Source organism: Taeniopygia guttata, chromosome 23 (genome assembly GCF_048771995.1).
Source record: "Taeniopygia guttata chromosome 23, bTaeGut7.mat, whole genome shotgun sequence".
Taxonomy (NCBI): Eukaryota; Metazoa; Chordata; class Aves; order Passeriformes; family Estrildidae; genus Taeniopygia; species Taeniopygia guttata.
In genome coordinates, this window is record NC_133048.1 from 1,602,267 (window position 1) to 1,630,143 (window position 27,877).

The 27,877-nt window shown below is 63.3% G+C and overlaps 1 protein-coding gene across 4 annotated transcripts; it reads left to right on the forward strand.

Annotated features, from left to right (window-relative positions):
- Nucleotides 1–27,545, forward strand: DLGAP3 (DLG associated protein 3). Of its 4 annotated transcripts, none has more exons than XM_030290302.4 (12): nucleotides 1–140; nucleotides 16,401–16,483; nucleotides 19,081–20,131; nucleotides 21,048–21,250; nucleotides 21,835–21,949; nucleotides 22,058–22,292; nucleotides 22,783–23,123; nucleotides 23,232–23,317; nucleotides 24,172–24,596; nucleotides 24,835–24,926; nucleotides 25,098–25,241; nucleotides 25,588–27,545. In XM_030290302.4, exons 3-12 carry the CDS (start codon nucleotides 19,136–19,138, stop codon nucleotides 25,804–25,806), a joined length of 2,856 nt encoding a protein of 951 aa, XP_030146162.3. In that variant the 5' UTR covers nucleotides 1–140; nucleotides 16,401–16,483; nucleotides 19,081–19,135; the 3' UTR covers nucleotides 25,807–27,545. The 4 variants fall into 4 exon arrangements, with proteins under 4 accessions (XP_030146162.3, XP_072774025.1, XP_030146163.3 ...); XM_072917924.1 differs by having other exon boundaries at nucleotides 21,883–21,949; XM_030290303.4 differs by lacking the exon at nucleotides 1–140 and adding an exon at nucleotides 5,347–5,582.
- Nucleotides 27,546–27,877: the final 332 nt, after the last annotated feature.

Sequence of the window (27,877 nt, forward strand, 5' to 3'; positions counted from 1 at the left end):
GCGGGGCGCCGGCCCGGGCCGAGCCGGGACCAGCCGAGCCCAACCGAACCGGGCCGGGAGCAGCCGGGCCGGGGGCGGCCGCGCGGGGCCGTCGGGGAACCGCCCGGGAGCCGCCGGAGGATGTAGGAGGCGGCAGCGGGGTAAGAGCGGCGGGGGCGGGCCCGGTGCCGGGGGTACCCGGAGCAGAGTCGGGGCCGGTCCCCGAGATCCGCGGTGCCCGGCGGGGGTGGGGGAAGCGGTGCCGGGGGTCGGTGCGGAGGGGGCTCTCAGCAGCGGAGCCGGTGCGCAGCCCCGCGGGAACGGGACGTGTCACCTGCGGACCCATCCAGCCCCGCCGAGCGGGTGTCCGCGGCTGAAGCGAGGAGATGGAGGAGGGGGGATGGCCGGGGGCGTCTCACCGGTACCATGGCGCTCATCTCCGCCAGGATTCCCCGGTGGGTGGCAGAGAAGGGGTGCCGGCGGGCATCCCCATCTCCTGCTGCCCGAGGCACAGCCCGCAGCTCCTCCAGCCTCTCCCGGATGGCGACGCCAGCCATCCTGCGTTCTCTCGCTGCGGAGGGATGGGGCAGGCCCAGGACCCCTCCCCACCCGGTGGGATCCCCCTCCCATCCTTCCCGGGGGCGGTGAGGACCGTGCCCGGCCGGGTGCCGGGAGCTGGCGTGGGGAAGGGGCTGAGCTGTGCCCATCACAGCGCATCCAGGCGCCATGGTCCAAAGCCAGCCTGACAGACAAGCAGAGCTTTGGAGTCCCTGTCTAGGTGCTTCCTCTTGCTGCTGCCTTCCTTCCTCCAGACTCTTGGGTTTTCTTGGAGGGGTCGGTCTGGTCCCTCCGTCCTGTGCCAAACCTGCAGAGCAAGTTGGTGCTGGGACCTGCTGGTCTCTCTCCGTCCTGTGACATCCAGCCCCGCATGTCACCTCCCTCGAGGGGTCCAGGGCTGCACCGCCCACAGCCGATCCCCGCCTGTCACCTGGCCAGGAAGAGGGGACAAAGCCCGGCTTGTAGGTGTTGGTTATCCCTGTGGGAATCCAGGCTGGGAGCAGACAGCCTTCCTTGGTGTAAATTGCAGCAGGAGCCGCTCAGCAGTGCAGATTCTCCTTTAGGAAATGGATGTAATGTTTGGTTTTGCTCAGTTTGTCATCCCTGTGCTCCCACTGTTCCCCCGAATGCATCCATGGCTCCCAGCCCTTGAGGACTCTCTGTGCAGGGATGGAGCAGAGGGAAGGCCATGGGAGATGGGCATGGCTGCAAGGAGCCTGTCAGCCCTTTCAAGCATTATTACAGTGCTGGCAGGGCTGGGAATGCAAAAATAGCCATCAAAGTGACCGTGGAACATCTGAGCCTGGAGGGGCCCCTTTTGGCTGGGGGGGTGGTGGGAGCACTGACGTGGGGAGCTGTTGATGTGAGCCAAGTTTGGGGCTGCCCTGGGTGTTGTTACCCCACTGAGCCAGGGCACAAGGACCAGATCCAGGCATCCCAGCTCTGGGGAACGGGGTGACAAAACCGTGCTGTCCCCCTGCCAAGCCTGGGTGAGATGGTGCTGAGCTTGGTGCCCAAATCTCCCTCCTGAGTGCCAAGGCTTGTGCCACGTGGGCTTGGAGGAGCAGCCCCCAGCCCTCTCAGTCCTCCTGCTGGCTCCCAGCAGCTTGGGCAAGACATGAGAAGAGTGGAGGGTGCTGGGAAGCCCAGACTGGGGTGTTTGGGGGGGCCCTTCCTTCAGCCCCCCCATCAGTAGCTCAGAGCTGTGCCAGGAGCTGTGGGATGCAGAGCCTGTGTGGGCAGCTGGTGGCTGTGCTGGTGTGGGTCTCCCCAGCTCTGCCCACCCCCAAAGGCACCATCAGGCCCCGTGCTGGGGTCTCATGCCCAGGTGGAGCTGCTGCGGTGGGGGCTGGGGCTCCAGATCCAGGTTTTGCAGACGCTCGAATCTCTCCAGCAAGCTGAGCCGAAACCCTGGATCCCACCCAGCCAGAAATTTGGATCTGGAGCCAAAGGTGACTCTTGGCCCTTATTGCCAACACGGGCGAAGCTAAAATCTGGATCTGAGCAGAAACAGGAGGAGCCTGGATCCAGCACAGGGGCTGAATGTGTGGCTTGTGCTCCTTCTGGCCATCAAATTGGATTTCCTGAAATAGCCTGTTGAAGACCAGAGCCCAGCAGGGACCGAATGACAGGTCACCAGGGGTGTGGAAGCCCCATCACCATCCTGGCTGCCTGCTTCAAGACGTTGGCAGGCAGCAATAATAGTAATATACGGTGCCATTGCCGGGAGAGCGCAGCGCTGGAGAGCCAAGAATAGCAGGCGAGAGGTGCCAGCAGAGGGGGACTCACGGGGCGGGTGGGGGGCTGGGGGGCCGGGGGCTGAGGTTGGACATGCCCCAGGGGATGCCCTGGCTGTAGGGTGGCAGCTCCTCGCAGCGGGAGCACATCCCTGTGATGCAGGTGGCACAGGGCAGGGCAGGTCTGCGGAGGGCAAGGGGAGGGGGATGTGGAGTGGTGCTGGTGCTGCAGACCCTGGGCAGTGCCCCTTCAGCCTGGCCTCTGGGCTTTGCCATCCCCATGGGCCAGGTGTGAACCTGCTCTGGTGAAGTGGGCTGCAGATGGTGGCCATCTCAGTGGCCCTGTGGTGGCTGTCTCCCTCTGTGAGCAGCAGCACGGGGGGGCACCTGGAAAGCCGTGGACAGGGCAGACAGCTCAGCGCTCCACACTCACCTCCTCCAAACCAGGATTGAGCCCCTTCTGCTCACCCTGTCCTGCTCAGCTGCTCATTCCCAAGGCTGTGTGGTGTCACTAGCAGGGGACAGAGAGGGCCTGGCCACCACAGGTCCAAAAGCTGAGCTGTAAGGAGCCAGGGCTGCTCCCTGTCAGCTGCCACAGCATGTGGCAGCAGAGCAAGCACCCATCGGATTAAGGAGAATTAATTTGTACCTTCCCCATCTCTGCAGGGCCAGGGGTGCTGCAGCACCCGGTGTCCCCCTCCCACAAGCAGCTGTGCTCCTGCAGCACCTGTGTCACTGCCTCTGCAACCTACCCTCAATCTTAATTAGATTTTCCACGTCGCCCCCCAGCTCACTCCTCCCCAAATGCTGGAGCAGGAAGAAGCCATGACATGGTTTCTAATCAGCTTCTGAATTCAGATTCCTCTTGGCTGTTGTTGGAGGCTCCCCACAGCCTTTGTTTGGTGCTGCCCGAGCAGAGTGGGCTGTGTGGCTCCCCTTGAGGGCAGCACCCCTGGGAACGAGCGGCTCAGAGCTGGGACACCCTGTGGAAACACGCTGATATTCAGTGACAGCAACTTGAAGAACACCCCCAGCCCCTGCCAACCCACCCCGTCAGAGAGGCAGGGTGCCCCAGGGGATGCCCATGGGTGGGCACCGCTGCTGCTGCTTTCCCTGGGATTGTTGTGCAGTGCTCCCGGTGCCCGTGCAGCCGGTGTGGGAGCTGGGCACCGTGCCCCGTGTGCCCCACGGCCGCTCCCGGTGCGGCTCCACTGCGGCCACTGCCTTGCCAGGCTTGGCTCTGTCTGCGGCCCCCAGACCTTGTCGGCAGCGAGTTGTGGCTCTGAGCAGAGCCAGGGGATGCAAACAGTTCCCAGCGCTGCCATGCCCCAATTAATGGCCTGTGAATCACGATGCCGTTGGAAGAGCAGATGTTTGTGGCGTGGTTGCCAGAGCTCAGTGTTTCACCAGGAGCCTGCTTGGCCTTAAATTGGCAGCTCCAGGCAGCGGGTGGTGATGGGGCCTCGCTGCCTGCCCGGCCCTCTCCTGCAGGAGGATCGGGAGCTGTTTGGGCTGGGAATCAGCTGAAGTTTTTGGTGGGCAGAGGGAAGGGGGAGAACAGCCTGTCTGTGGGCATGTGGGGGTGCTGCGTTGGAGTGAGAGGACTACAAAAGCTGAAGGTATCGAGTCCCGTTGTGACAGGACCTGCTGATTTCCCATTCCCGGGGAACCTCTCATCTTCCCAAAGGGATGCAGGCGCTGTGGTGGCACAGCGGGTGCTGGGGCACTTGTTTGGGAATGGTGAACTGGTTGGTACTGGGGAAACACTGTATGCCTTGGAAGTGGCTGTGGGGTTGGGGTGAGACCCCGTGGTGGATGATGCACCCCAGGTCTGCCCTCTGTGCAGCTGAGCTGAGGGATGGCCTCGGGTTTCATGTTTTGTGTCATGACACCCATCTGCCTCAGGCCCCCCTGGGCCCTCTCAGGGTGGGGACAGCTCCATGGTAGGGGAACACATGGTTCCCCTCCAGCAGGTGTGTGTGGGGAGCTGGTGGGGGTGAGGGCAGCCCTCGGGTGCTGTGGGGTGCACAGGAGTGTGTGGGGGTGGGGCACGTGGGACGCTGTGAGTGGGAGCAGCCAGGTGCACGTGGCCGTGTAATCGTCCAGGTGCAGCGATGCAGAACTGCCGAGTCTCCAGCTGGGTGTGCAGGGCTCTGTGTCTGTCCATCCGTCAGCGTGTGGGGCTGTGTGTCCATCTGGATGTCCATGGCTCTGTGTCTGTCCATCCGTCAGCGTGTGGGGCTGTGTGTCCATCTGGGTGTGAAGGGTCCTGTCCATCCATCAGTGTGTGGGGCTGTGTGTCTGTCTGGGTGTCCATGGCTCTGTGTCTGTCCGTCCATCAGTGTGTGGGGCTGTGTGTCCGTCTGGGTGTCCATGGCTCTGTGTCTGTCCATCCATCAGTGTGTGGGGCTGTGTGTCCGTCAGGATGTGCAGGGTCCTGTCCATCCATCAGCGTGTGGGGCTGTGTGTCTGTCCATCTGTGTGTCCATGGCTTCGTGTCTGTCCATCCATCAGTGTGTCCATCTGTGTGTCTGTCTGTGTGTGCAGAGCCGGGTGTCCGTCCATCAGTGTGTCCGTCCGTGTGTCCATCTGTGTGTGCAGAGCCGGGTGTCCGTCCATCAGTGTGTCCGTCCGTGTGTCCGTCTGTGTGTGCAGAGCCGGGTGTCCGTCCATCAGTGTGTCCGTCTGGGTGTGCAGGGCTCAGTGTCTGTCCATCCATCACTGTGTCCGTCCGTGTGTCCGCCTGTGTGTGCAGAGCCGGGTGTCTGTCCATCAGTGTGTCTGTCCGTGTGTCCGTCTGTGTGTGCAGGGCTCAGTGTCTGTCCATCAGTCTGTCCATCACTGTGTCCGTCCGTGTGTCCGTCTGTGTGCACAGAGCCGTCTGTCCATCCACCCGCCGGCCTGCGGGGCTGGCTGTGTGTCCGCCTGGCCGTGCGGGGCCGTGCGTGGGCGTGCGGCGCTGCGGGCGTGGGCAGCCCCTTGCCGGGGGTGCGTGTCGGTGCGCGGGGGTGGCCGAGCGCGCCGGGGAGCGCGCGTGGGTGTGTCCCCAGCGCGCGGGGGCGACGGCTCCGCCACCGCCTCTCGCCGGCTGCAAGGTGCCGGTGCCGGTGCCGGTGTCGGTGTCGGTGTCGGTGCCGGTGTCGGTGTCGGCACCCGCTGCGCTGCCGCGGGTGGCCGTGACCCCGGGGACGCCTCCGGCCTGGCCGCGGCATGGGCAGCCCGCGGGGAATTCGCAGGATCAGAGGGAATCCATCCTCCCACTCCTGCCGAGCCCAGGCCGGCAACTTCATGGCTTAGCAGCGGCGGCGGGTGAGTGGGGCGGTGGGTGGGAGGGGAGAGGGCCTGGCTGTGTGCAGGGGGCTCCGTGCCCTGCAGAGCCCCAGTCCTGGCAGAGCTCGGCTTTGTGCCCAGCTGTGCCAGCTCAGCGAGCTCCCCCGGCCCGGGCAGAGAGGAGCCCCCGGGCAGCCCACAGCACTGACCCTTTCCTGGCCAAATCCTCCTCTCTGGCAGCCACGTTCTCTCCTCGCTGTGCAGCCTGTGGCTCCCCGGCCCCGGCTCAGACGAGCCTCGGCACAGTCGGGAAGCTCGTCCGACCGGGATGGGGAGATCCCAGCCCCGAGGTGTCTGCTCCTGTTCCCTGCGGAGCTGGGCTGGGGCTGTGTGTGCTGGGGCTGGGGGCTGTGTGTGCTGCTGGGGGCTGTGTGTGCTGCTGGGGGCTGTGTGTGCTGGGGCTGGGGGGTGTGTGTGCTGCTGGGGGCTGTGTGTGCTGGGGCTGGGGGCTGTGTGTGCTGCTGTGGGGTGTGTGCTGGGGCTGGGGGGTGTGTGTGCTGCTGGGGGCTGTGTGTGCTTCTGGGGGGTGTGTGCTGGGGCTGGGGGCTGTGTGCTGGGGCTGGGGGGTGTGTGTGCTGCTGGGGGCTGTGTGTGCTGCTGGGGGGTGTGTGTGCTGCTGGGGGTGTGTGCTGGGGCTGGGGGCTGTGTGCTGGGGCTGGGGGCTGTGTGTGCTGCTGGGGGCTGTGTGTGCTGGGGCTGGGGGCTGTGTGTGCTGCTGGGGGTGTGTGCTGGGGCTGGGGGCTGTGTGTGCTGGGGCTGGGGGCTGTGTGTGCTGCTGGGGGTGTGTGCTGGGGCTGGGGGCTGTGTGTGCTGGGGCTGGGGGCTGTGTGTGCTGGGGCTGGGGGCTGTGTGTGCTGCTGGGGGGTGTGTGCTGGGGCTGGGGGCTGTGTGTGCTGGGGCTGGGGGGTGTGTGTGCTGGGGCTGGGGGCTGTGTGTGCTGGGGCTGGGGGCTGTGTGTGCTGCTGGGGGGTGTGTGTGCTGGGGCTGGGGGCTGTGTGTGCTGCTGGGGGCTGTGTGTGTGCTGCTGGGGGTGTGTGCTGGGGCTGGGGGCTGGGAGCTCTGGGGGAGGGGATGTGCTGAGTGGGGGCTGTTCACTGGGGGTGTGGGGAGCAGGGCAGGGCTGCAGCTCTGTGTAAGCGAGGGAGAGGGTCTCCTCTGTGTGTCTGTGTGTCTGTGTGTCTGTGTGTCTGTGTGTCGGTCTGTGGATGGGCCGGGGAGCCCCAGCCCTGCCTGCCAGACGGCCCCGCTGCCGGGGAGCGGCACAGCCGGTGCCGACATCTGTGCTTCGAGCCCTGCCTGCCTTCAGTTCACTCCTTGGCACAGTCACAGTGGCAGTTGGGTCCCTCTGTACCTCTCTGTGGATTCCCCCATCACCCTGCCTCTCTCCGTGACACAAACCTGTATCTCCACTGTGCTTTCTTGGAGGGGAAACTGAGGCAGGAGGGAGGAAAGCAGAAGAGCCCTCTCCCGATCCCTGTCATCCTGAGGCTTGATCCCACGCCTCACCCTGCTTTGTTTTTTCCTGCCAAGTGATGCCAAGAGCCCGAGGGAAGCGAGAGCGTCCTGGGACGCAGCTCCTGGCTGTGCCTGCCCGGGCCCTGGAGCCGCCCAGATCCTCCTGCCGCTGTCTGGCACATCCCTGGCCTGGGGCTGCCACCGGGGCTGGTGGCGGGGCCGCAGGACGGCCACCAGTGGCATGTGTTGTTGGGCACTGTGGTGACACTGCCGGTAGTGTGGCCGTGGTGGTGGCAGTGGTGGCTGTGGCAGTGATGCTCCTGGTGGGAGTTTATCGTGGTGGGAGTTTCTAGTGGCGGCCACGGTGGCGGTGGTGCCCCGGCAGTGGCAGTGGTGGCCATAGTGACAGCGGTGGTGGCACTGGCCATGGTGACGCTGGCCGTGGTGGCGCTGGCCATAGTGACAGCGGTGGTGGCGCTGGCCATGGTGGCGCTGGCGGCGGGCGCTGTCCGCGGTGCTGATCCCCCGGCCCCGCAGAACGAACCGGCGGCGGTTCCCGCCCCTCTCTCCCCCCGGGGGTGCCCACGGGTGCTCTGTCTGGGGCTCGGGGTCCCCCCACTTCCCCGCGGACGTCTTGCCCTGCCCATAACCTTTGATGTGCGGCAGCTCCAGACAGAGCCGGTGGGACGGGAAAGCGCTCAGAGCTGTGTGCCCGTCACCCCACGGCTGTGCCCGTCACCCCACGCCCTGCCCGCCGGGATGGGCACAGCCTTCCCTCCTTCTGATCGTCCCGCCGGGCAGGTCGGACAGGGCCGGGCTGTTGTGAGCCGGGCTGAGAGCGGGGCAGGGCATGTGGGGACATGGGCCACCGTGGCTCCGTCACTCCCAGACGGGTTTGGGACAGGCAGGGAGGGACTGCCGGCCCTGCTCGGTGCTCCCGGGCAGGCACGGCTGGGCCGATGAGAAGTGCCCGGGTTGGTGACACCGTGCTCACCTCGGCCCCCCAGAACCGTGTCCCCAACCGCAGTGCCGGTGTCACCGCTCCCAGAACAAAATGTCAACCCATGCAAATGAGACTGCGGGAGCGGCTGATTGAAGGGCCCTGCCCCGCCCCGGAGTTGCAATCAAATATGCAAATGGCTCCCGAGGAGGCTAGTGAAGGCTATTAATAGCGGGGATGAGGCTGGGAGAAAGCGTGGTGTTCCTGAGGGAATGAGCCTGGGGATGAGCTGGCTCTGCTTGTCCCTCTGCCCAGGTGTCCCTCTCTGCAATGCCCTGGGCAGGTGACAGGGAGCCCGTGGGCACGAGGTGTTGCTTTGGCCACCATCACCCTTTGCAGGGCAAGTGATGCCCGTGTGCCCACTGCCCAGTGCCCACAGGAAAACCCTGGGGGAAAATCACAGCTGCTGAAAACCCTGGGCTGAGATTTCAGCCTTGGGAAGTCAAACCAGGAGGGAGGAGGTGCCCAGAGGGACCTGGGCTCTGCCGGGGGGGTTCCTGTGGCTCAGCCTGGGCAGGGAGCTCAGTCTGGGGCAGCTGTCACCATGCTGGGGGAGGGAGGGATGGAGGAAGGGGCTCCCTCCCACCCCCCACCCTTCACCCGGGGCTTCCACACCCCCTCCCTCTCCTGGTTTCCCTCTGTTGCCATTGAGGCAGGTGATGTCCCTGTCCTGCCAGTTCCAGTGTGAGCACAAGGCACTGGTGGGAACCACACTGTCCCCAGTGTCCCCAGCCAGCCCAGGGGTCTCGGTGTCCTTGGCCTCTGCTGCAGCCCCTCCACTCCATCTCTTGGGTTTTGGGATCCAGGAACCATTTGACCTTTTTATAGAAAATCACGGAAGTCAGGCTGGAGTCAACAGTAACTAATTATTTAAAATCTGAAACTGGAATAATTAGGCCAATTAACAGTCTCAGGTGACGTCTGATTCCATCTGATAGCGGCCAGAGGAAGAGGGAAAGTAATTAACCTGTCAGCCTGACATTTGTAGGTCAGCACCGGCTCCTCGTGATGTCGGGGTGGGCACAGGGGTGTTTTGGGGGGGTCCTGTCTCTCTTGGTGCAGGGGGTCTGCACCCTTTGGGGGTCTCAGTGAAGGGAGGGGGCTGTGGGTGAGCCCAGCTGGTACCTGGAGGAGATGGGCTGGGGGCTGCTGGCTGAGGGGATGAGGTGCTGTTGTTTGAGGCCAGGGTGCTGGGCAGGGGGACGGGCTGAGTGTCCCCCAAAAATGCCACAGCCGGTCGGCTGGTGAGGCGGTACCTGTGGGCCTTTAAGGTTGCTGTGGAAACGGGGCTGCTCGTTACCAGGAGGAGCATCCTGCTTTCCAGGCAGGGCCCCCATCCCTGCACGAGGGGATCCCCACCCCGGGCACCGGGCAGTGCACAAACCCCCGAGTCTGCGGAGGGACGTGGCGAGGGCACGGCCGTACACGTGCCATGGTGGCCTTGGGTCATGTGGGTCCAGCTGTGTCCAGATGTGTCCAGGCACGCACAGCTCTGGCCAGAGGTGCCAGGTGGAGCTGTGTGTGCCTGGACACATCTGGACACAGCTGGACCCACATGGACACATATGGGCAACGTCCATCCTGACCTGCCCGTGCAGCCCAGCCGTGTCCCCGTGCCCCGTGGGGACCCTCTCCTCACACCTCAGCTGGCACACGGACCCTGCCTGGCACCGGGGCTGTGCTGGCTGCCCCCTGGCAAGGCACGGGGCCCACGGGGAGCAGAGCGTTCCGAGGCAGAGCCCCCGGCCACAGCCCGGTACCGCGCTCAGCTCTTGGAGTTTTAATGAGGTAAATTGTATAAAAAGCTCCTTTTGCCCTAAATGCCCATCCCTGCGTGAAGCTGCTGCGGCACAGCCCGGGCACACCCCGGGAGCTGGGCAGGGGGCTACGGGGCTGGGCACACGCTCCCGGGCTGAGCACGTGGCAGCAGCAGGAGGAGGAGGAGGACGAAGGCGGTTTAGCACATTTGCAATCATTTCCCTCCTCCCCCCCAAAGTTTACAGCTTAGCTCAGCGGCTTATCAGCCTCCAATCTCATTAAATCAGGCAAATTGTAGCGTCTGATATTTTATGGAGATTAAGGTGTGCGCCCAGACTCTATAATTATCGGCAAAGATGTATTTACAATACCTTGTTGCTAGTAAACAAAAAATAACTTCAGATCAAAGCTCTCTTACAGGGGAATAAATCTGCCCATCGAGCCCCGCTGTGGCACACGGCAGGGAGACACCGGAGCTGCCCGGGGTGGGTGGGCATCACGGGGGGACACGGAGTGGGGGCGTTTCGGGGATGTCCCCGGTCCCACGTGGCCGCTGCCAGTCCCATGTGCTGGATCCATCCCCAGGGTCTCCCTTGCTGGCACCCACCCCTCCAGCCACGGCTCCAGCGGGGATTTCCACCCCAGGGACCTCCCTGCTGAGACAAGCCCGGGATTTATCGGCACATGTGCGTTGCCCCTGGATTCCTCACGGCGGTGGCAGCGCTGCGGATTACCGATGTGGTGACGCTGGTTTATCGCTGCCTGAAGTGGATTTATCCGTGCGGCAGGGCCCGGGCTGGCTGCTGGTGTAAATCACCACGGCACGGCTGGCAGGAGCCTCGGGGCTGTGGCTGCATCCCGACAGGCCCCTGGCATTCCAGCATCCCTGGGGGTCTCGTGGCCGGGCATCCCACAGGACCCGCACCACGGATCAGCTGCCCCTTCTCCATCTCACTCTTGTGCCCACTGGAACGAGAATAAAATGGTGATAATGCTGCAGACGTCCTCTGGAAAGGGCTCTGAGGCAGATGAAAAGCCCTACTTAAGAGTGAGGCCATTATTATTAATAACTCGGAGCGAGGCTGTAAATTCAGCCGACACAGCTATTATGGGAAATGAACCTGCTGCCGTGCTGGATCGCAGGCTGCCAGGTGTGGCATGGGGAGAGCAGGGCTGGATGGCCCCACGGCTGCTGCCAGGTGTGGGATGGGGATGGGGACGGGCACAGGAGAGCAGCGCTGGATGGCCCCACGGCTGCTGCCAGGTCGTGTCCACAGCTGGGGCAGCACCCCCAGAGGGGACAAAACCACTTGACGCCATCTGGGCTCTCTGGGGTGATTTCTTGGCTTTTCTGGGAAGGCTGGAGGGGTGAGAGATCCTGCAGCACAGGTCTCACAGCAGGAAAGGAGGTGGCAGTGTTTTGCAACAAGGCTGAGACCTGGCCGAAGCTCAGGTCAGGGGTGATGTAGGATGTGAGAGCATGGGCAGAGCCAGGTGCTGGGAGAGGCCAGGGTGGTGCAGCTGGCCTGAGGCTGGGCTGGGCAGGACCCTCCGTGGCCATCCTGGGCTGACTGTGCCCATCTGAGGAGTGCCCACGGCACCTTGGCAAAGGTTGCATTAAAATAAAAATAACTCGGTGCTGTTCAGTGCCCAGTGCCCGCAGCCAGGTCAGAAAAAGGCAAAGCTGCCGTGGCTCCCATTCCATCAGGATGACTTCACCTCCAGCACTGCCACCCCTGAGCCGGGCAGGGGGTGCCGTGGGGGTGTGGAGTGCCATGAGAGTGCCACGCGGGTGTCACGGGGGTGCAGAGCACGGCCACGGGCTCGTGGTGCTGCCTGTACCCGGCTCGGGAGCTTCTGCGGGGGAACGAGCTTTGATATAAATATCTTTTTGCTCAGCACACGACCTACTTTCCAGACAATGCCATTAGCCTCCCGACTCCCTCATTCATCTTCTGCCGTCCTCCCCCAGCCCGGCCCGCGCTGGCACCCGCGCCAGCACCGCACGCCGGCCGTGGAGTGGTGAGCCAGGGTGGGCACCCGGCTCGGTGGCACCGTGGGGACCCTGTGCTGGCCCTGGGGACAGCCCTGCTCTCACAGCTGGCAGGGGGCTGCTGCTGCCTGTCCTCTGCCCCTGCTCTGGCTTGGTAGAGGGTGGCTGGGTCTCCTTGGGTGTTTCTCCATCCCATCCCACAGGATGCTCAGATCTGTCTCCCTCCCTGCAAAGTCCCTGCCCTGGGTGGCAAACGGCCTCACCCAGGGACACCCTCAGCCAGGCACAGCCTCGCTGGCACATCCTGCTCAGGGCAGAGGGGAGCAGAGCAAAGCAGCCACGCACTGGCTCAGGGCTGGCCCAGGGGCAGCGTGTGGGGCCAGGACCCCTCCTGAGCCCCCCAGAGCTGGTGCTGGGCCCACACATGTGGTTCACCCAAGGGTGATCCTGCAGGAGCTCCACGTGCTGGCAGGGGCTGTGCCGTGCTGTTGGCAGCCGTGAGGGGCTGGTGGGATTAGGGGCAGGTTGGGCAGAGGGTGCCCAGTCCCACTGCCATGACAATGCCCAGCCCCTCTGGCTTGTGGGGATGGTTCTCACACCAGTTTTCCCCCAAGAGCTGGAAGCATCTCTCTGGGCCCACCACCTGCACACCTCCGTGCACCCCTGGGATGAGCCCCCGCTCCTCCCCTGCAGCTAAAATTAAATATTCAATTTGTATTGCTGGTAAATCCGGCAAATCTCTCTTATCTCTAAGCTGTTGTAGCAGGAATATCAGTGGTGTAATCTCCATGGGGGCTCATCCCGCAGCCCTTCACAGCTCCCTGGCTTGGACCACGCTCCCTTTTCCCCACATTTCTCTCTGGGACACTTCTGGGTGGTGGAGCAGGTCTCTAGTGCCAGCAGCAGAGCTCCCCATGGCACCCATTCTGTAGGTGCTGCTGGCTTTGGGGACAAGGATGTGCATGTCCCCAAATTGTGATGGAGGTGCTCTTGGCCCAGGTGATCCAGGTGGTCCCACCAGAGCATCCCTCATGCCTACCGTGTCCTCACTCACCAGCTGTGCCCCCGCTCCCCGTGCTCTGTCCCCACGCTAAGAGCATTGTGCAGAATTATGTATTTAAATATTTAGGTTTTCATCAGCTTTGCAAATTAAGCCCATCCATTAAAGCAGCAGTTTGGGTCCTCTGCCGGCACGCTGGGCTGTGCCACGCCTCGGGGCTCGCTGTGCTCATCCCAGCCCTGGCCCCAGGGGATGCAGCCTGGGAATGGGGCGATGGCCTGGAGCATCCCTGCTGCCACAGGGACCGAGGCTCTGCTTCCTCGCTGCTCCTGGAAACTCCGGCCCCGCGGCCCCATGGCAGGGGGTGGTGCCGTGAAGGGAACCGGTTGGGATTGGTGAAATTTGGGGTTGGAGTGGAGAGTGCCTCGTGCTGGCAGGGAAAGCAGGATGAGGAGCAACGCTGGTGACAGGTGAGAGCCCGGGAGCAGCGGGCAGGAGCAGAGCAGGGATGGCAGTGCCAGCCTGCTGGGGGCTCAGCGGGAGCCAAGCTGGGCATGGAAGGGTCAGCCCGCCCAGGGGCTGGGAAGAAATGGGCAGGAGATGGCCAGAGCTGTCACTGCTGCCACGCTCAGCGCTAAGGCTGTGCTGCCCTGAGCTCGCCAAAGAGGCTTTGGAGTGATCCCTGGCTTAAGTCATTACACGGCATGGCCGGGGAGTAAGTGGCTCTTTAAACCTCGGCAGCCTGGCCTGGCTGGTGGCTCCGTGAGGGTGGGAGGGGAAAATGGGGGTAATGGGGAAGTGGGGTTCATCCAGCACCGCTGCCAGCTGGGCCAGGCAGATCTAACTCCTGGGAGATGCTGGAGCCCACTGCCCACCTGGGGCACCGCTGGTGGCTGGATGCCCGTGGGAATGTGGGCAGAACCCCCAGGGTGAGCACAGCACAGGGGGATGTGTGTCCCTGCTTGTCCCTCCCTTCACTGCAGGTGAAGAGCAGGCTGTGGTCTCTCCTTGGTGTCACCTGCGTGTCCCCCTTCCCCACCAAGCCTGGAGGCACCAGAGGAGCGCTGTCTGCTGCTGGCCCCGGGCACTGCGGGCAGATGTGAGGGTGTCCATGGCAGGGGAGCTGTCTGTGGGCATCACCGGTGATGGGTGCTCATCCGTGCGCCTCAGTGCCCACAATCCCTGCTCCAGCTGGCATGGGCTGGGGTCCCTGCAGCCCTGCCTGGCCTGGGGGTCCCTCCATAGTGGTCCCACAACTCAGCTGGCTGTGCTCCTGACACTCTGGCTGTGGGGTCCCACCTCTGGCAGTCCATGCCCCGTGTCCTGGCTCCTGTGGGCAGGATGAGCACTGCTGTGGGGCCCAGGGGGTGGAGGTGCCATGGGGCTTCTGGCTTCTCACCCCTGCCAGCCCTGCCTCTGCCTGCACCTACCCAGGGGTGCTGCCGTGGCGCTTCCCCTGTGCCACCTCTTTCCTTCTCAGCCACCTCCTGGGATCTGCCTGCCAGGCCCAGATGTTCCCCATCCTAAATGGCTTTTGAAGATGTGGCTCTTCCCCCAAGACCTGATTTGGGCTTTGCAGGGATGGAGTGCCAGAATCCTTTCTCCGCTGCCTTTGCCTTGGCTCCTTTCCACACCCAGCACAGCAGCACGGCTCTGGCCCCCAGAGCAGCAGGTCTGGGGCCTGGCTGGGTGGTCCTGGGCTGTGTGTGCTGTTCAGGGAGGGGTTCCTGCTCCCCCGTGGTGGCAGCAGCCAGAGTCAGCGGTGCTGTGGTGGGAAGTCCCAGCGCTGGCGGCCGTGCCGGGATCCCTGGCAGCCGGACGCGTCGTGGCCGTATTTCCTCGCTCTGCTCCAGGAGTAATTGCTCAGATGGGGACGTGGGGCAACTCCCATCCCTCTCCCGGCATGGTAATGAGTGAAGAAGACTCAAAGACAAATGGCTCATTAAGAAGCAGTGCTGCATTGCAGGATTTTTCATCCCACCAACCGCTGCATCAGCAGAGGCAGCACCTCTCGCGCTCGCTCTCCCAGCCCTGGAGAAGGAGCTGTCAGGCAGCTGGGGCTGGTGCCAAAATTAATCATGTGCTTAATAAGGTGCCCGGCCCGTCGAACATCCCGTCCTCAGCCTCCTGGACGTGGAGCGGGGCGGTCACACTGCCCTGGAGCCCTGGGCACCGCGGATTTGGGGTTGTGCCTGGGACGCGCCCATGCTCAGGGAGAAGGGATGTATCAGGGCAGGGCTGAGCCAGGAGAGATGTCCCCAGCCTCAGGGTGCCACAGCCCCCCGGTTATGTCGGGGTGTCAGGGCCCTCCAGAATTTTTTTGGGTGCTAGAGTCCCCCAGCCCTGTTGGGGTCCCAGCCAGCTGTGCTGGCTGCTGCGGTCTTCTCAGTGGCCTCAGTAAACACTTCCTGCTCCACTCATATTTGCAAATCCTCAGCTTGTGTTCATCTTTTATGACTTTTAAAAAATCTTGCCTCATCCCTTTTTTCCAGCGGTGCCCGGTTGGATCCTGCCCCTCACAGCCCTCTGCAGGCAGTGCCTGCCTGCAGCTGCTCTGCTTTCTTTTATTATCAGTAATTGGTTTTGATTTCCTGATTGCAGCCAGTGTATTTTCTGTGATCTTTACATCCTGCTCACACTGTTTTCCTCTTTCCCTTATCCTCTTTCCCTTTTCCTTTTTCCCCTTCCCCTTTTCTCTTTCATTTTCATCTCTTTTTTTACCCCTTTCCTTTCCTATTCCTTTCCTTTTCTTCACCTTTACACTTTCCCTTTCCCCTTTCTCTGCTAAATTAGGTGATCTCTTACTAAACCCCTCTTTTTTTCCTCCAGACTGAGTAAATTTTACTAATTCAGCCTCATAAAATAACAGAGCAATTAGTAATAAAATAAAATGTTTGCTTTCCACAATCCTTCTCGCTTACAATGAGTAGAGAAAGAGTAAATAGATTAAAAGCACGGTGGAAACGACCTGGCTGAATTCCATATTTATTTTTTTCCGACGACCGTAGATCAAATTTGTTCAGCCCCTAAGTGGGAAAACCACTTTATTTTATTTTTTCCCCCTGGCTCCAGCTCGCGCGCGGTGCCGGGCGCTCACGCTGCGTGTTTGTTCTCTCCCGCTTTCATCCCAAGCCATAAAGGTCCCCAGCAGGACCCGAGCTGGCAGAACCTCGCATTAATTTGCAGAGCAGAACGGGCCGAGCTCGCACCTCTCCCGGGTTGGAAGCTGGAAAAAAAGTGCCTTTGGTGGCGCTGGGAAGGGGAGGTGGCGGGAGGAGGATTTGTGGAGGGAGAGAGCGGCCGGATCCGGAGCGAATGAAAGTCGATGGCGAGGTGCCCGCTGGGCCGGTCTGGCACCCGCTGGCAGGGATTGCATAACAGGATGGCACTGGGGATGGTTTTGGGGCTGAACTGGGTGAAACACGTGGCCGTGGCCGTGCGGAGCTGTCCCCGTTGCTGTGCTGGTGTGGGGTGGCCTCAGGAGAAGATGGAAGGCCGGGCTGATAAAAAATACACATGGAGGTGGCTCAAGCTGGTTTTTGGGGGGAACACCCTTGCTCTGGCTTTATCCCCATCCTGTTGCTCCCCCAGAGCCTGCTGCCCCAGGGATTCCCAGCGTGGAGGAGCTGCTGCTGGCGAGGCCATGAGGACAGCATCCCCCTGAGCGCCGGGCGGTGAGTGCCACCAGCAGGCTTCACTGGGACCCCAGCATGGGTTATCCATGGTGGGGCTGCTGGGGAAGGGCAGGGGGCCAGGAACCCCTGAGTGCAGGGCCATCAACCCCAGCTCTTGAGGTTAGACCTGGAAGTGTTGGAAAACCCAGTCTTGCCCTGTGTCAGGGCGCTTTGCCAGACCCAGACACTGTGATGGGGTTTTGATGTCCTCTCACCTCCCTGCTGCTGTTCCTGGAGCTGGAGGAAAGATGGGAGGATCCTGGGTACTGTGGGGTCCCAGGGAAGCTGAGGCTCCTGCTGGGTCTGCCCTGGATCCCTGTAGCCCTGGGCCTCAGCACAGTGCTGCCTCCAAGGCAGGGATCTCCTGGGGCAGCTGCTGGGAAGTGGAGCTGCCTCTGCCAAGTGCTCACATGGGAAATTAAGCAGGAGGCTGAATTTCAGGATGGCCTGGAGCACCAGAGACTATGAGCCCCTCTCCTCCCTGTGCTGACCCTCGCCATGGGGAGAGACATCAGAGGGAGGTGGTGGTGAGGAGCCACTGGTGGGAGTTTCTCCTGGCGCTGGATGCAATAAAGGCGAGGAGTGAGTTATTTGTAATGGTAATTATGCTCTTCCAGTTTATCCTAGCACATAATTGTGTGGGCGGTAGGTTCCCACTGGTGGTAATTACCCTGGTGTTAAATGGCACAAAATTCAGCTGGGCTGGGTTTTTCCCCCTTGACTTAAATCTGTGCTTTGGTGGCACAAATCCTCCATCCCAAGGGCTGCTCCGTGGATTGGCTTTTGGAGGGACACAGCTCCAGCTCTCGGCCATCTGCCCATCAGCCACGCTCTGGCCAGCTGCCCCAGTCCCCTGTGCCAACCTGCCCACACTGCCCACCTGGGATGGGGGAGAGGAGTGGGCTCAGGGGTCTCTCTCATCCTCTGCACTGCTGGTGAGTGGGAACGGAGACCCTGCGCTGCAGGCCTTGTGCTGAGCCCCACAGGGTCACTCCCAACCCCTTCTCCACCCGAGGTTGCCCTCAAGGAGCCTGGCTGCTCCTTGGGCAGACTGTAGACTCCTGTGCCACCTTGGTGAGCTGGGACATGGATCCTCCAGCACGGCTTGTCCCCACCCGCTGCCGGCGCTCCACAGGTGCGGGGGAGCTGCGGCGCTGCCTCGCCCGCGGTTTGGGCTCTGTTGAATTCCTGCACCTGCCGAGCACAAAAGCCCGGCGGGCTCGTGCTGACAGGCTCCGCAGATATTTTGACTCCTTCTTGCCGCCGCGGCAGCAATATTTGGATCAGCTTCCCTCCCCGAGCAGGAGATGATAGCTCAGCCCGCGGAGGCAGAGCTGGGCTGGGAGCCTGTTTGTCTGTCTGTCCTTCCATCCTGCTGCTCGATCCCAGGCCAGGGAGGCAGCTCCATCCCACGCTGCTGCTCCCGCTCCTCGCAGCAGCTGTCTCAGGAGGGCAGAGGCACCGTCTGTACCAGCTGCATCTTCCGTTCAGCAATTAGGGAGCCTTGTTAGAGCAGGAGCGGGATCTGAGGATGGGGAGCGGCGCAGGATGGAGATATCCAGCCTCGAAGGAAGGTGGTGGTGGCTTAGGGCAGATGTGTTCTCAGGGCCCTGTCTGCTGCACAGGGCTAAAACGCCATTGCTGCCCACCCCACATTCCTTGGGGACCCCCAGCCCCCTCTTCCCTCCAGGGCTTCTCAGGGGCACAACCCCCTCCCACCAGCCCTGGCCCTCCCAGTGTCCCTCATTTCCAGTCTCCATGGTCAAATCCCCACGTGCCACAGGGAACACCCCACGGTCACCTTTCCCTGCAGCCAGTCTGGGAGATGTGCTGCCTGCAGCACCCTGCCCAAATATGACAACAAGAGCGTTAACGATGCCTGTTAATTAGCCGAGATACTCTGGAGAATAAGTAATTTCCTTATTTACAGTCCAACCAAAGACAGAGCCTTTGAGGGACTGTAAGGCACACAAACCTCCATGGGTGCAGGCGGCTCAGTCTGGCTCAACGCCGTCCATCCTCTGCTTCTCCCTGGGGCTGCCCCTCACACAGCACAGCCACCTCTGCTCCTGGCTCCCCACCCAGAGGGCTTGCAGAGCCCTGGCTCGTGGGTCTCCATGCACAGCTCCATGTGGGGCTGGATGGAGACATCAGAGCTTGGCCCCCCCGCGCCCCGCGGCAGCTCATTAGCGGCGCTGTGAATCGCGGCGGCTGAAAAACTCAGCCAGAGCCACTTTCTAATGGAGAAACACTTCATAATATTTGGTGTTGGAGAAGAAAACAAGGATCTGCTGATGGCAGCATGTCCTCCCTTGCCATCTGCAGGCCTTGCTGCCTGCATCGCTGCTGGCGGCACCTTCTGCTTCCCACTGCCCCCTTTGAGCACCTGAACTGGGGGTAACCCCAGGTGCCCGGCCTGGGCACTGTGCTCCTGTCACCAGGTGGAATGCCAGGATTCTGGCACTTCACAGGGCTGAATCTTTCCCTGGAAGCTTCCCACCCTTCTCAGCTGGTTCCTGTGAGGTAGCCTCCAATGTTCTGCTGGTTGTGGGGGTGCAGAGGGGATCTTGACGCTGTTCTTGTCCCTGTCCCCACAGATGAGCCCGCAGGGGCATCCCGGCAAGATGCCGAGGCTATGGGGTGGGTGCTGAGATGATGAAAGGCTACCATGGGGAGCGTAGCCAGACACAGCCCTCCTCCGGCCACCGCTGCCGCTGCATCCCCGAGGACTGCGAGCATCCCGCCGACTACATCCTGCTCAGCCCCAGCGAGCCGTGTTCCCTGGAGCATCCCTACTGCCCGGCGCGGAGCCCCGGCGCGGCCAGCGAGTGCCCGGGCGGGCCCCTGAGCGAGCCGCCCTCCGCCAGCGCCAGCAGCACCTTCCCGAGGATGCATCACGCGCAGCAGCCCTACGACTCCTGCGACGAATGCATGGCGACCGCCCACCCTGCCAGCAAGATCAACCGCCTGCCCCCCACGCTGCTGGACCAGTTTGAGAAGCAGCTGCCGCTGCACCACGACGGCTTCCACACGCTGCAGTACCCCCGGGCCGGCGGCGCCGAGCCCCGCAGCGAGAGCCCCAGCCGCATCCGCCACCTCGTCCACTCCGTCCAGAAGCTCTTCGCCAAGTCCCACTCCCTGGAGGCGCCGGCCAAGCGGGACTACAACGGCGCCAAGATGGACGGCCGCGGGGACGGCTACCACCACCACCACCACCACCACCATCACCACCACCACCACCAGTCCCGCCACGGCAAGCGCAGCAAGAGCAAGGACCGTAAGGTGGACTCCCGGCACCGGTCCAAGATGTTGGGCTGGTGGAGCTCCGACGACAACCTGGACAGCGACAGCAGCTACATGGTGTCCGGCCGGCACGCCGCCGACCAGGGCACCCAGTACTGCGTGGACGCTCCCGAAAGTGCCTTCAGAGACTTGACCTTGAAGAGTCTAAAGGGCGGCGGGGAAGGAAAATGCCTGGCCTGTGCCGGCATGTCCATGTCTCTGGATGGCCAGACGCTCAAGAGGAGTGCCTGGCACACCATGACCGTCAGCCAGGCCCGTGAAGCCTATCCCAGCGCCGGCGGCACCGAGAAGACCTTGATGCTTCAGGAAGCAAAGGCCAAAGACCGAGCGTACCAGTACCTGCAGGTGAGGGGCTGGGCAGGGTGTGGGAACTGGGGCTGGCTGTGCTGTGGGGCGAGCCAGGACCCTCCACCCAGCAGCCTGGGGTGCTGTGGGGATGCTCCAGCTCTGCTCCGTGTCCCCAGTGCCTGTGCCCCATTCCCACGGTCCTGTGCCAGTCCCCGATGTCTCCTCGAAGCCCATCTGCTGCCTCCTGCCCTGCGCTGCATTTGGGGTCAGACCAGCTCTGTCAGCTCAGGGCCACCCGTAGCCCTGTGCCTGCTCCCTTCTCACTGCTTTTATCCTGCCTGTGAGCCTGGCTGGGTGCCACTGCCTGCCTCATCACCAGGCTCCCTTCTAGGTCACCCCCCTTCCAATTAAAAGCTAATTAACTCTTCTCTCCCTTTCCTGGGGGAAGGAGACAGGGAGCAGCAATGCTGTGCTGGCTGGGGTGGGGGTGGCCGGGGCCTGTCTCCGCTGGCAGTGGGGGCATCAGGGCAGGCTGCCGGCCCCACCGCCCCAGCCGTGAGCCCCAGGGGACACCATCCCCCTGCCACTGCCCTACAAGGGCCCCGTGGTGCTGGCGTCAGCAGCACGTGGTGGAACTGGTGCCCCATACGTCAGGCGGGCGCCGCGCTGGCATGGGTGGGATGTGGCCCAGACGCTCCTGCCAGGGGGGCCGTGAGGTGGGAGCTGCTGTGCCACCCCACATTGTGGGAATGGGGAGCTGTGGCTGTTAGGAGGGATCTGCTCTCCTGCATTTTGGGGCTTTCCAAAAGGGTCAGAGCCCCCAGGGTCTGTCCCTGCAGCTCTGGTGTGCATGGGGAGGGCAGGGCACACATGCTGGATTTGGGCTGGGTTTGGGCTGGCACATGGCTCAGCTCTTCATCCCACCTGTGGGACCCCGGCCACCACGTCCTCCCACGCTTGCCTCCTGCTCCAGGTGCCGCAGGACGAGTGGAGCGGGTACCCAGCGGGCAAGGACGGGGAGATCCCGTGCCGGCGGATGCGCAGTGGCAGCTACATCAAGGCCATGGGTGACGAGGACAGCGCCGACTCGGACATCAGCGCCAAGGTGCTGCCCAGGGCGGCCACACGGCGAGACAGCTACCGCCGCTCCTCCAGCGCCGACCAGGCCAGGACCAAGTAAGGGCTGCTGCCTCCCCACCCCGTCCCAGCTCTGCAGGCAGCAGCAGGGCCATGGGCTGGGGACAAGTGGCATGTCCCTGCTCATGGCATTGTCCCCACTCACAGCACTGTCCCCACTCACAGCACTGTCCCTGCTCACAGCACTGTCCCCACTCACAGCACTGTCCCCACTCACAGCACTGTCCCTGCTCATGGCATTGTCCCCTCTCACAGCACTGTCCCTGCTCACAGCACTGTCCCCACTCACAGCACTGTCCCTGCTCACAGCACTGTCCCCAGCCAGCAGCACCGAGCGCTGTCCCTGCTGAGTGTCAGGGCACTGGGGGGGACATGGCTATGCTGGGCTTTCGGGAGGGGACCTGCTGCTGCAGCCACATGCAGACCGTGGGGAGAAGAGTTGTGTTCAAAGGGGGGTGGCTGAGACGTGCTCCAGTCCCAGTAGGTGACAGTTTTGGGGGCAGTCAGGAGTGGGGACAGCAGCAGTGGCCAGCGGGGCTATCGCTGCGGCTGCGTTTCCGAATGCTCTGCTGGAATGTGTTGCTTTTGGTGCGATCCCTTCTATTCCCACTGTCTCTCATTAGGTTTGCAAGTAGGCACTATTCTGATTCATATATCTGTAACTGTCCCAGCTGCTGCACGCCACCGCGAATGCTCCCGCGGGGACAGAGCTACGGCCGCTCCTTCACCACCGGCCAGGTACGTTCTGTGGCACCGGTCCCACAGGGCAGGCTGGGGCAGGGATGGGATGGATGTCGCTCTGAGCATCCCTTGCCCTGCCTCAGCCTCACCCACCGCTCTCCCTAGATCAACGACGAGCTCAACCACCAGTTTGAGGCCGTCTGTGAGTCGGTTTTCGGCGAGGTGGAGTCGCAGGCCGTGGAGGCGCTGGACCTGCCCGGCTGCTTCCGCATGCGGAGCCACAGCTACCTGCGGGCCATCCAGGCTGGCTGCTCCCAGGACGACGACTGTCTCTCACTCTTCTCCATGTCGGCCCCCCCTGGGCCGCCCATCACCAGCAGCATCCTGAAGCCCAGCACTTGTGAGTCCTGGGGGGTGGCGAGGGCTTGGCCGCGTGAGGGAACCCCACATCTCCCTGTCTGCTCACCTGGGCACCTGCCAAGGGCTGCTGCTGCCTTCCTCATGGCCCTTGACCCCTACGGGGCCCAGGACAGCGTGTGAGCATCCTGCTTGTCACCCAGTCCCAGTCAGGGGGCTGCTCTGTGTCCCCAGTACACATTTGCCATCCCCTCCTTCTCTCCCCTTCTGCCTCATCTCTGCCCCTTGCTGGGTGCTGCAGCAATGTGGCCAGCGTGGGTCCGGGGTGTTTTCCAATCCCAAAAACTGATCAGACAGCCCCGCTGAACTCCAGCCCATATCTAACCCAGCTGAGGGGCAAATCCTGTGGGGCCATGATCCCTGTGCTGTGGGAGGAGATGGGCAGCATTCCCCGGGGCCCCTGTTCGTGGCGGGAAATGAGCAAGTGTCTGTGTTTTCACGTACCTTTTCATCCTGCGCCTCTCCCACAACAGCCTTCAGTTACAGAAAAGCTCCACCTCCCATCCCTCCAGGAACCAAAGCCAAACCTCTCATCTCCGTCACGGCGCAGAGCAGCACCGAGTCCACCCACGAGAGTTACCTGCCCAGCGAGGTCGCCCGCAGCCCCGCCTGGTCCAAAGATGCCGCGGCCCGCTGCAACTCGGCCGAGAGCCTGGAGAGCTCCAAGGTGACGGCCGTGGCCCTCGACCTGCCCCCGGTGCAGCCCCGTGCCGCTCCCAAACCCTCCACGCTCATCATCAAGGCCATCCCAGGCCGGGAGGAGCTGCGGAGCTTGGCTCGGCAGCGCAAGTGGCGTCCCTCCATCGGCGTGCAGGTGGGCTCCGCTCCTCCCTGCGGGCTGCCCGAGCGGTGTGGGCCGTGCTGAGCCACCACGCTGCCTTTTGGGGCTGCCCTCCAGCTCTCTCCCTCTGCCCCTTGGCAGGTTGAGGCCGTCTCTGACTCGGATACGGAGAGCCGGAGCCAGAGGGAGTTCCACTCCATCGGGGTGCAGGTGGAGGAGGACAAAAGGTACCACATGGCTGGACTGGGCTGAGACCTGCCACGCTCTCTGCACTGAGGCATTGGGTTCCTGGGGGCTTCCTGAGCTCTGCACAGCACCCCCACCTCACAGCATCTTTTCCCTCTCCCCTCTGGCTGAAACCCCAGAGCTCAGCACCATCCCCATCCCAGGCTAGCTGCCCCCACCTGGAGCAGGATTTGGCCTTTCCTTTGTCCTCTCTGCTGCCCAGGGAAGGGGCTGCCCTATTCCTGCCCTGTGCTGGGTCTGCTCTGCTGGGCTCAGCCCTTAGCTTTGAGCCCACACCAGGTGCAGGTGAACCTTTGGGCATTTCTGTAGCTAACCACGACATTTTGGCCGGGCCGGGAACGCCAGGTGTGCCAGAGCCTGCATGGCCTGCGGGAGGGGAGCTCTGGCATTGTGCCCGTGCAGCCTGGTGCTCCTCTCCATCCCTGGTCCAGCGCTGGTAGCCATGGAAACAGGCTGAGAGCAGAGGAGATGAGGGACTGGCAGATCGCAGCTGCTCAGGCTTGCGCCTGTAGCCCTGAATGCTCCGGGATCCACCCTGGCATCCCCAGCTCCATCCTACCCGTGGGTGGCCCTCACCCTGCCCCTGCCACTGCGGTAGCTGGTGGAGGGGACAGAACAATCCCTGCTGATTGTGTGGAGTGTCCCCATGAGTGTCCCCACGAGTGTCCCCACGAGTGTCCCCACGAGTGTCCCCATGAGTGTCCCCACGAGTGTCCCCATGAGTGTCCCCACAAGTGTCCCCATGAGTGTCCCCACGAGTGTCCCCACGAGTGTCCCCATGAGTGTCCCCATGGGTGTCCCCACGAGTGTCCCCACGCTCTCTTTGTCCCCGCAGGCGAGCGCGCTTCAAGCGCTCCAACAGCGTGACCGCGGGCGTGCAGGCGGACCTGGAGCTCGAGGGTTTCTCTGGCCTGGCCGTGGCCACCGAGGACAAAGCGCTGCAGTTCGGGCGGCCCTTCCAGCGGCACTCCTCGGAGCCCGAGTCGGGCCGGCAGTACGCCGTGTACAAGACGGTGCACACGCAGGGGCAGTGGGCGTACCGCGAGGATTACCAGCTGCAGTACGACACGGTGGAGGTGCCCCGCAGGGACTCCTGGATCGAGCGGGGCTCCCGCAGCCTCCCCGACTCCGGCCGCGCCTCCCCGTGCCACCGCGACGGCGAGTGGTTCATCAAACTGCTGCAGGCAGAGGTGGAGAAGATGGAGGGCTGGTGCCAGCAGATGGAGAGGGAGGCGGAGGACTATGACCTGCCCGAGGAGAGTGAGTCGGGTGGGGTGTCAGAGCAGAGAGAGGGGCTGGGGATCCTGCAGAGATGGGCGGGGCACAGTGTCCTGCAGTGCTCCCACCTTGGAACATCTCCCCTGCCAAGGCTACAGAGGTTGGGTGAGGGCAAGGACCACCGGGAAAACCTCTGGGGCTAGAGGGATGGGAAGGAGAGGAGAGACACGATGTGTCGGAGGTGCCTGAGCTGCCTGTGACTGTTTGCTCTCCTCCCCAGTCCTGGAGAAGATCCGGAGCGCGGTGGGCAGTGCCCAGCTCCTCATGTCCCAGAAGGTGCAGCAGTTCTACCGCCTCTGCCAGCAGAACATGGTGAGTGTGGGCAGCTGTGCTGGGGAGGGGATGTCTCATACTCCCAGCCAGTGACTATGGAGCACCATGGAGGACAGCTGGACATAGAGCCCCCCGCACAGGGGGCTGGGATGGCACTGTGACCATCCCGCTGATGGATGAGGATGGCACTCTGTCCTTCTGTCCCCACAGGATCCCAACGCATTCCCCGTGCCCACCTTCCAAGACCTGGCTGGCTTCTGGGACCTCCTGCAGCTCTCCATTGAGGATGTCAGCATGAAGTTTGGGGAGCTCCAGCAGCTCAAGGCCAATGGGTGGAAGATTATGGAGCCCAAGGTAAGGGCAGGGCTCTGCCACTGGCACTTGTACCTGTCACCTCTCCCTCCCTCCTCATCCCCAAGCATGTCTGCACCCAAACCACTGCTGGGCTCTCACTGGTGGCTGTTTTTAGCAAACCCTTGAAAAACAGAGCTGGGAAAAGGTGAGGCTAGAGAAGGGCTGTTCTCCCACTGATACACCCCAGCAAGGGGCCAGTCAGGGTCCTGAAACAGGATGGATAAAGGGATGTGCAGCCCTGCCTGCGACCCGTGGGGGGGTCCGTGGAGCCTCTCACCATGGCTTGAGCCCTCTGGGATGCCCATTCCAGGGAGCTCCCAGCCTGAAGCCCCTGTTGTCCGTGCAGGAGGAGAAGAAGGTGCCTCCCCCGATACCAAAGAAGCCGCCGCGCTCCAAGGTGCACCCGGTGAAGGAGCGCTCCCTGGACTCGGTGGACCGGCAGCGGCAGGAGGCCCGCAAGCGGCTCCTGGCAGCCAAGCGAGCCGCCTCCTTCCGCCAGAGCTCGGCCACCGAGAGCGCGGACAGCATCGAGATCTACATCCCCGAGGCGCAGACCCGGCTGTGACCGCAGCCTCCGCTTTTCTACCCGGACTGCACGGCGCGGCCGTAGCTCACTGTGATGGGGGCCGCGGGGACACCCTGGGGCAGCTCTTGGCCCCACTACTCACAGCTTCTCTCTTTTCTATCTTAGCCCTTTCGTGGATCCGGCGGCGGGTGAACGCACAGCCGGTTCTGCCCCGTCCCCTTGCCCCCTCCCCTGCCCGCATGCCCCTGCCAGCCTCTCCTGGGGTCCGGGGCTCTCCCTCCCTCTGCCCTCCCTGGGGCTGTGTCCCAGCTTTCTGTCCCCTTCCCACTCCCCAGCCCCTCTGCACAGCCGGCCCTGCATCCCAACCCGAGGAGAGGTGACCTTCAGCCCCCGGCCCCGCCGGGCTGGAGGGGAGGGGGCTGCAGGCAGGCCCCCCCGCCTCTCTGTACTCAGTGCAATCCCCCGGAGTGTGGCGGGGACGGGCCCCCAGCCCCAGCCACAGCCCCCAGCCCTGCCCTGCCCTGCCCTGCCGAGGCTTTGGGACGTGCTGGGGACAAAGGGGTCCCCTCGCTGCTCCCCCCGCCTGCGGCTCAGGTGCCGTGGGGACCCAGGGCTCCCTCCCCTATATACATATATAAATATAACCCAAGGAATAAACCAGAAAATACGTGACCAGCGCTGTGTCCTGCCTGGTGGGACGGGCCAGAGCAGCAGAAGCCCCCGGTCACGGCGAGCCGCCCCGCTTCCCTCGCACGGAGCATCGCCACGCGCTTCTCCCCTTCCCGCTCAGCCCCTCCGTCCCCTCAGTCCATCCCTCATCTGTCCGTCCTTCCCTCCTGCCAGCCTGCAGTCCAGGAGCACCTCTGCGATGTGGCACCAGCCAGGGACAGGCAATAGTCCCCCCTGTGCCTTGCTGCAGGTGGGAGATGCTCCCCCAGAGCCCACCTGCAGTGACAAGGACCACACTGGGCTTGGCACCAGTAGGTGGGACAGGAGCGCGGACATGCCAGCAGCTGCCTCTTGAGTGTGGAGCTAGAGACCTCCTCAGGGGGACACCCTTCCCCCTGAGCTCTGGGAGCCCAGCAGGATGGGACACCCCAGGATAGGGCTGTCAGTACCTGGTGCCCCTCAGGGCCAAGGGACACCCTGGGATGCGGCTGTTCCCGCTCCCCCATCCCTGTGCAGAGCCAGGAACAGGCTGCAGAGCTCCCTCCAGGGCAGAGCAGCGAGGTGGGGCAGGAGGCTGCATCTGCCTCATCCCTGTCTTAACCCCGTTCTCCAAACCTCCTGTCCCCCTCCGTGTCCCTTTTGGTGGCAGAAGGGGGAGGACCCCACCCTCGTCCCTCACTCTGCCGCGCCAGCAGCCCCACGCAGCATCACCAGCCACCCCCAGGGCAGGGCCGGTGGGTGCCAGGGAGCTCCCAAAATTCGGGGCCAAAGCTCGCCCAGGCCCTCAGGCAGGGCGGTGGGATCAGCCGGGGGGCGCCTCGCTGGGGTCCCTCGTTCCTGGGGGTCCGTCGGTGCTAAACACCTCCGTGACGGCAGCACCCACTCAGCCCCCCAAAGCCCTTCCCACCCCAGTCCCCCTGCACCCCGGATTTAGGGATGTGCTGGGAAGGGCCCCCGGCCCCACCCCGGCCAGCGCCGTGCAGTGACCGTGACACGTGGCTCCCTTTTTATTGTAACGAACCGCCGCAATTAATAAAGATGACTTTGGTTACTCCGGGCCAGCGGCCACTTCCCTGCGGGGACACGGCCGGCACCGGGCTCGCCTTTCACCTGTCTCCATCCTTTTGTGCCCGTGGGGTGGGAAATGCGGGGTGGGAGAGGGGCTTTTGCAAGTCTCCTCGTGGATCTCCCCACGGAAACCTCCCACGGGTCTCCCCACGGGTCTCTTCCAGCAGGGTCTCTGAGTCGCTCCCCATGGATCTCCTCCTGTGGGTGTCTCTCTCCCCGTGTGACATCTCCCCGCCAAGACACCCTCTGTGACACTTTTGTGCTTCTCAATCCTCCCTGCGTTTCCCCTGGGACCCCTCCTGTGACTCTCCCAGTGTCTCCCAGTGGGTGACACCCCGTGGCTCTCCCCGGGGGTCTCGCCCTGTGGGTGTCT

Excerpts from the sequence above, each read along its gene's own strand:
- DLGAP3 (XM_030290302.4), top strand. The coding sequence starts at position 19,136 with ATGATGAAAGGCTACCATGGGGAGCGTAGCCAGACACAGCCCTCCTCC. Across the intron at positions 22,293-22,782 it reads CATCCTGAAGCCCAGCACTT|CCTTCAGTTACAGAAAAGCT; the intron begins GTGAGTCCTGGG and ends CTCCCACAACAG. Across the intron at positions 23,124-23,231 it reads GTCCCTCCATCGGCGTGCAG|GTTGAGGCCGTCTCTGACTC; the intron begins GTGGGCTCCGCT and ends GCCCCTTGGCAG.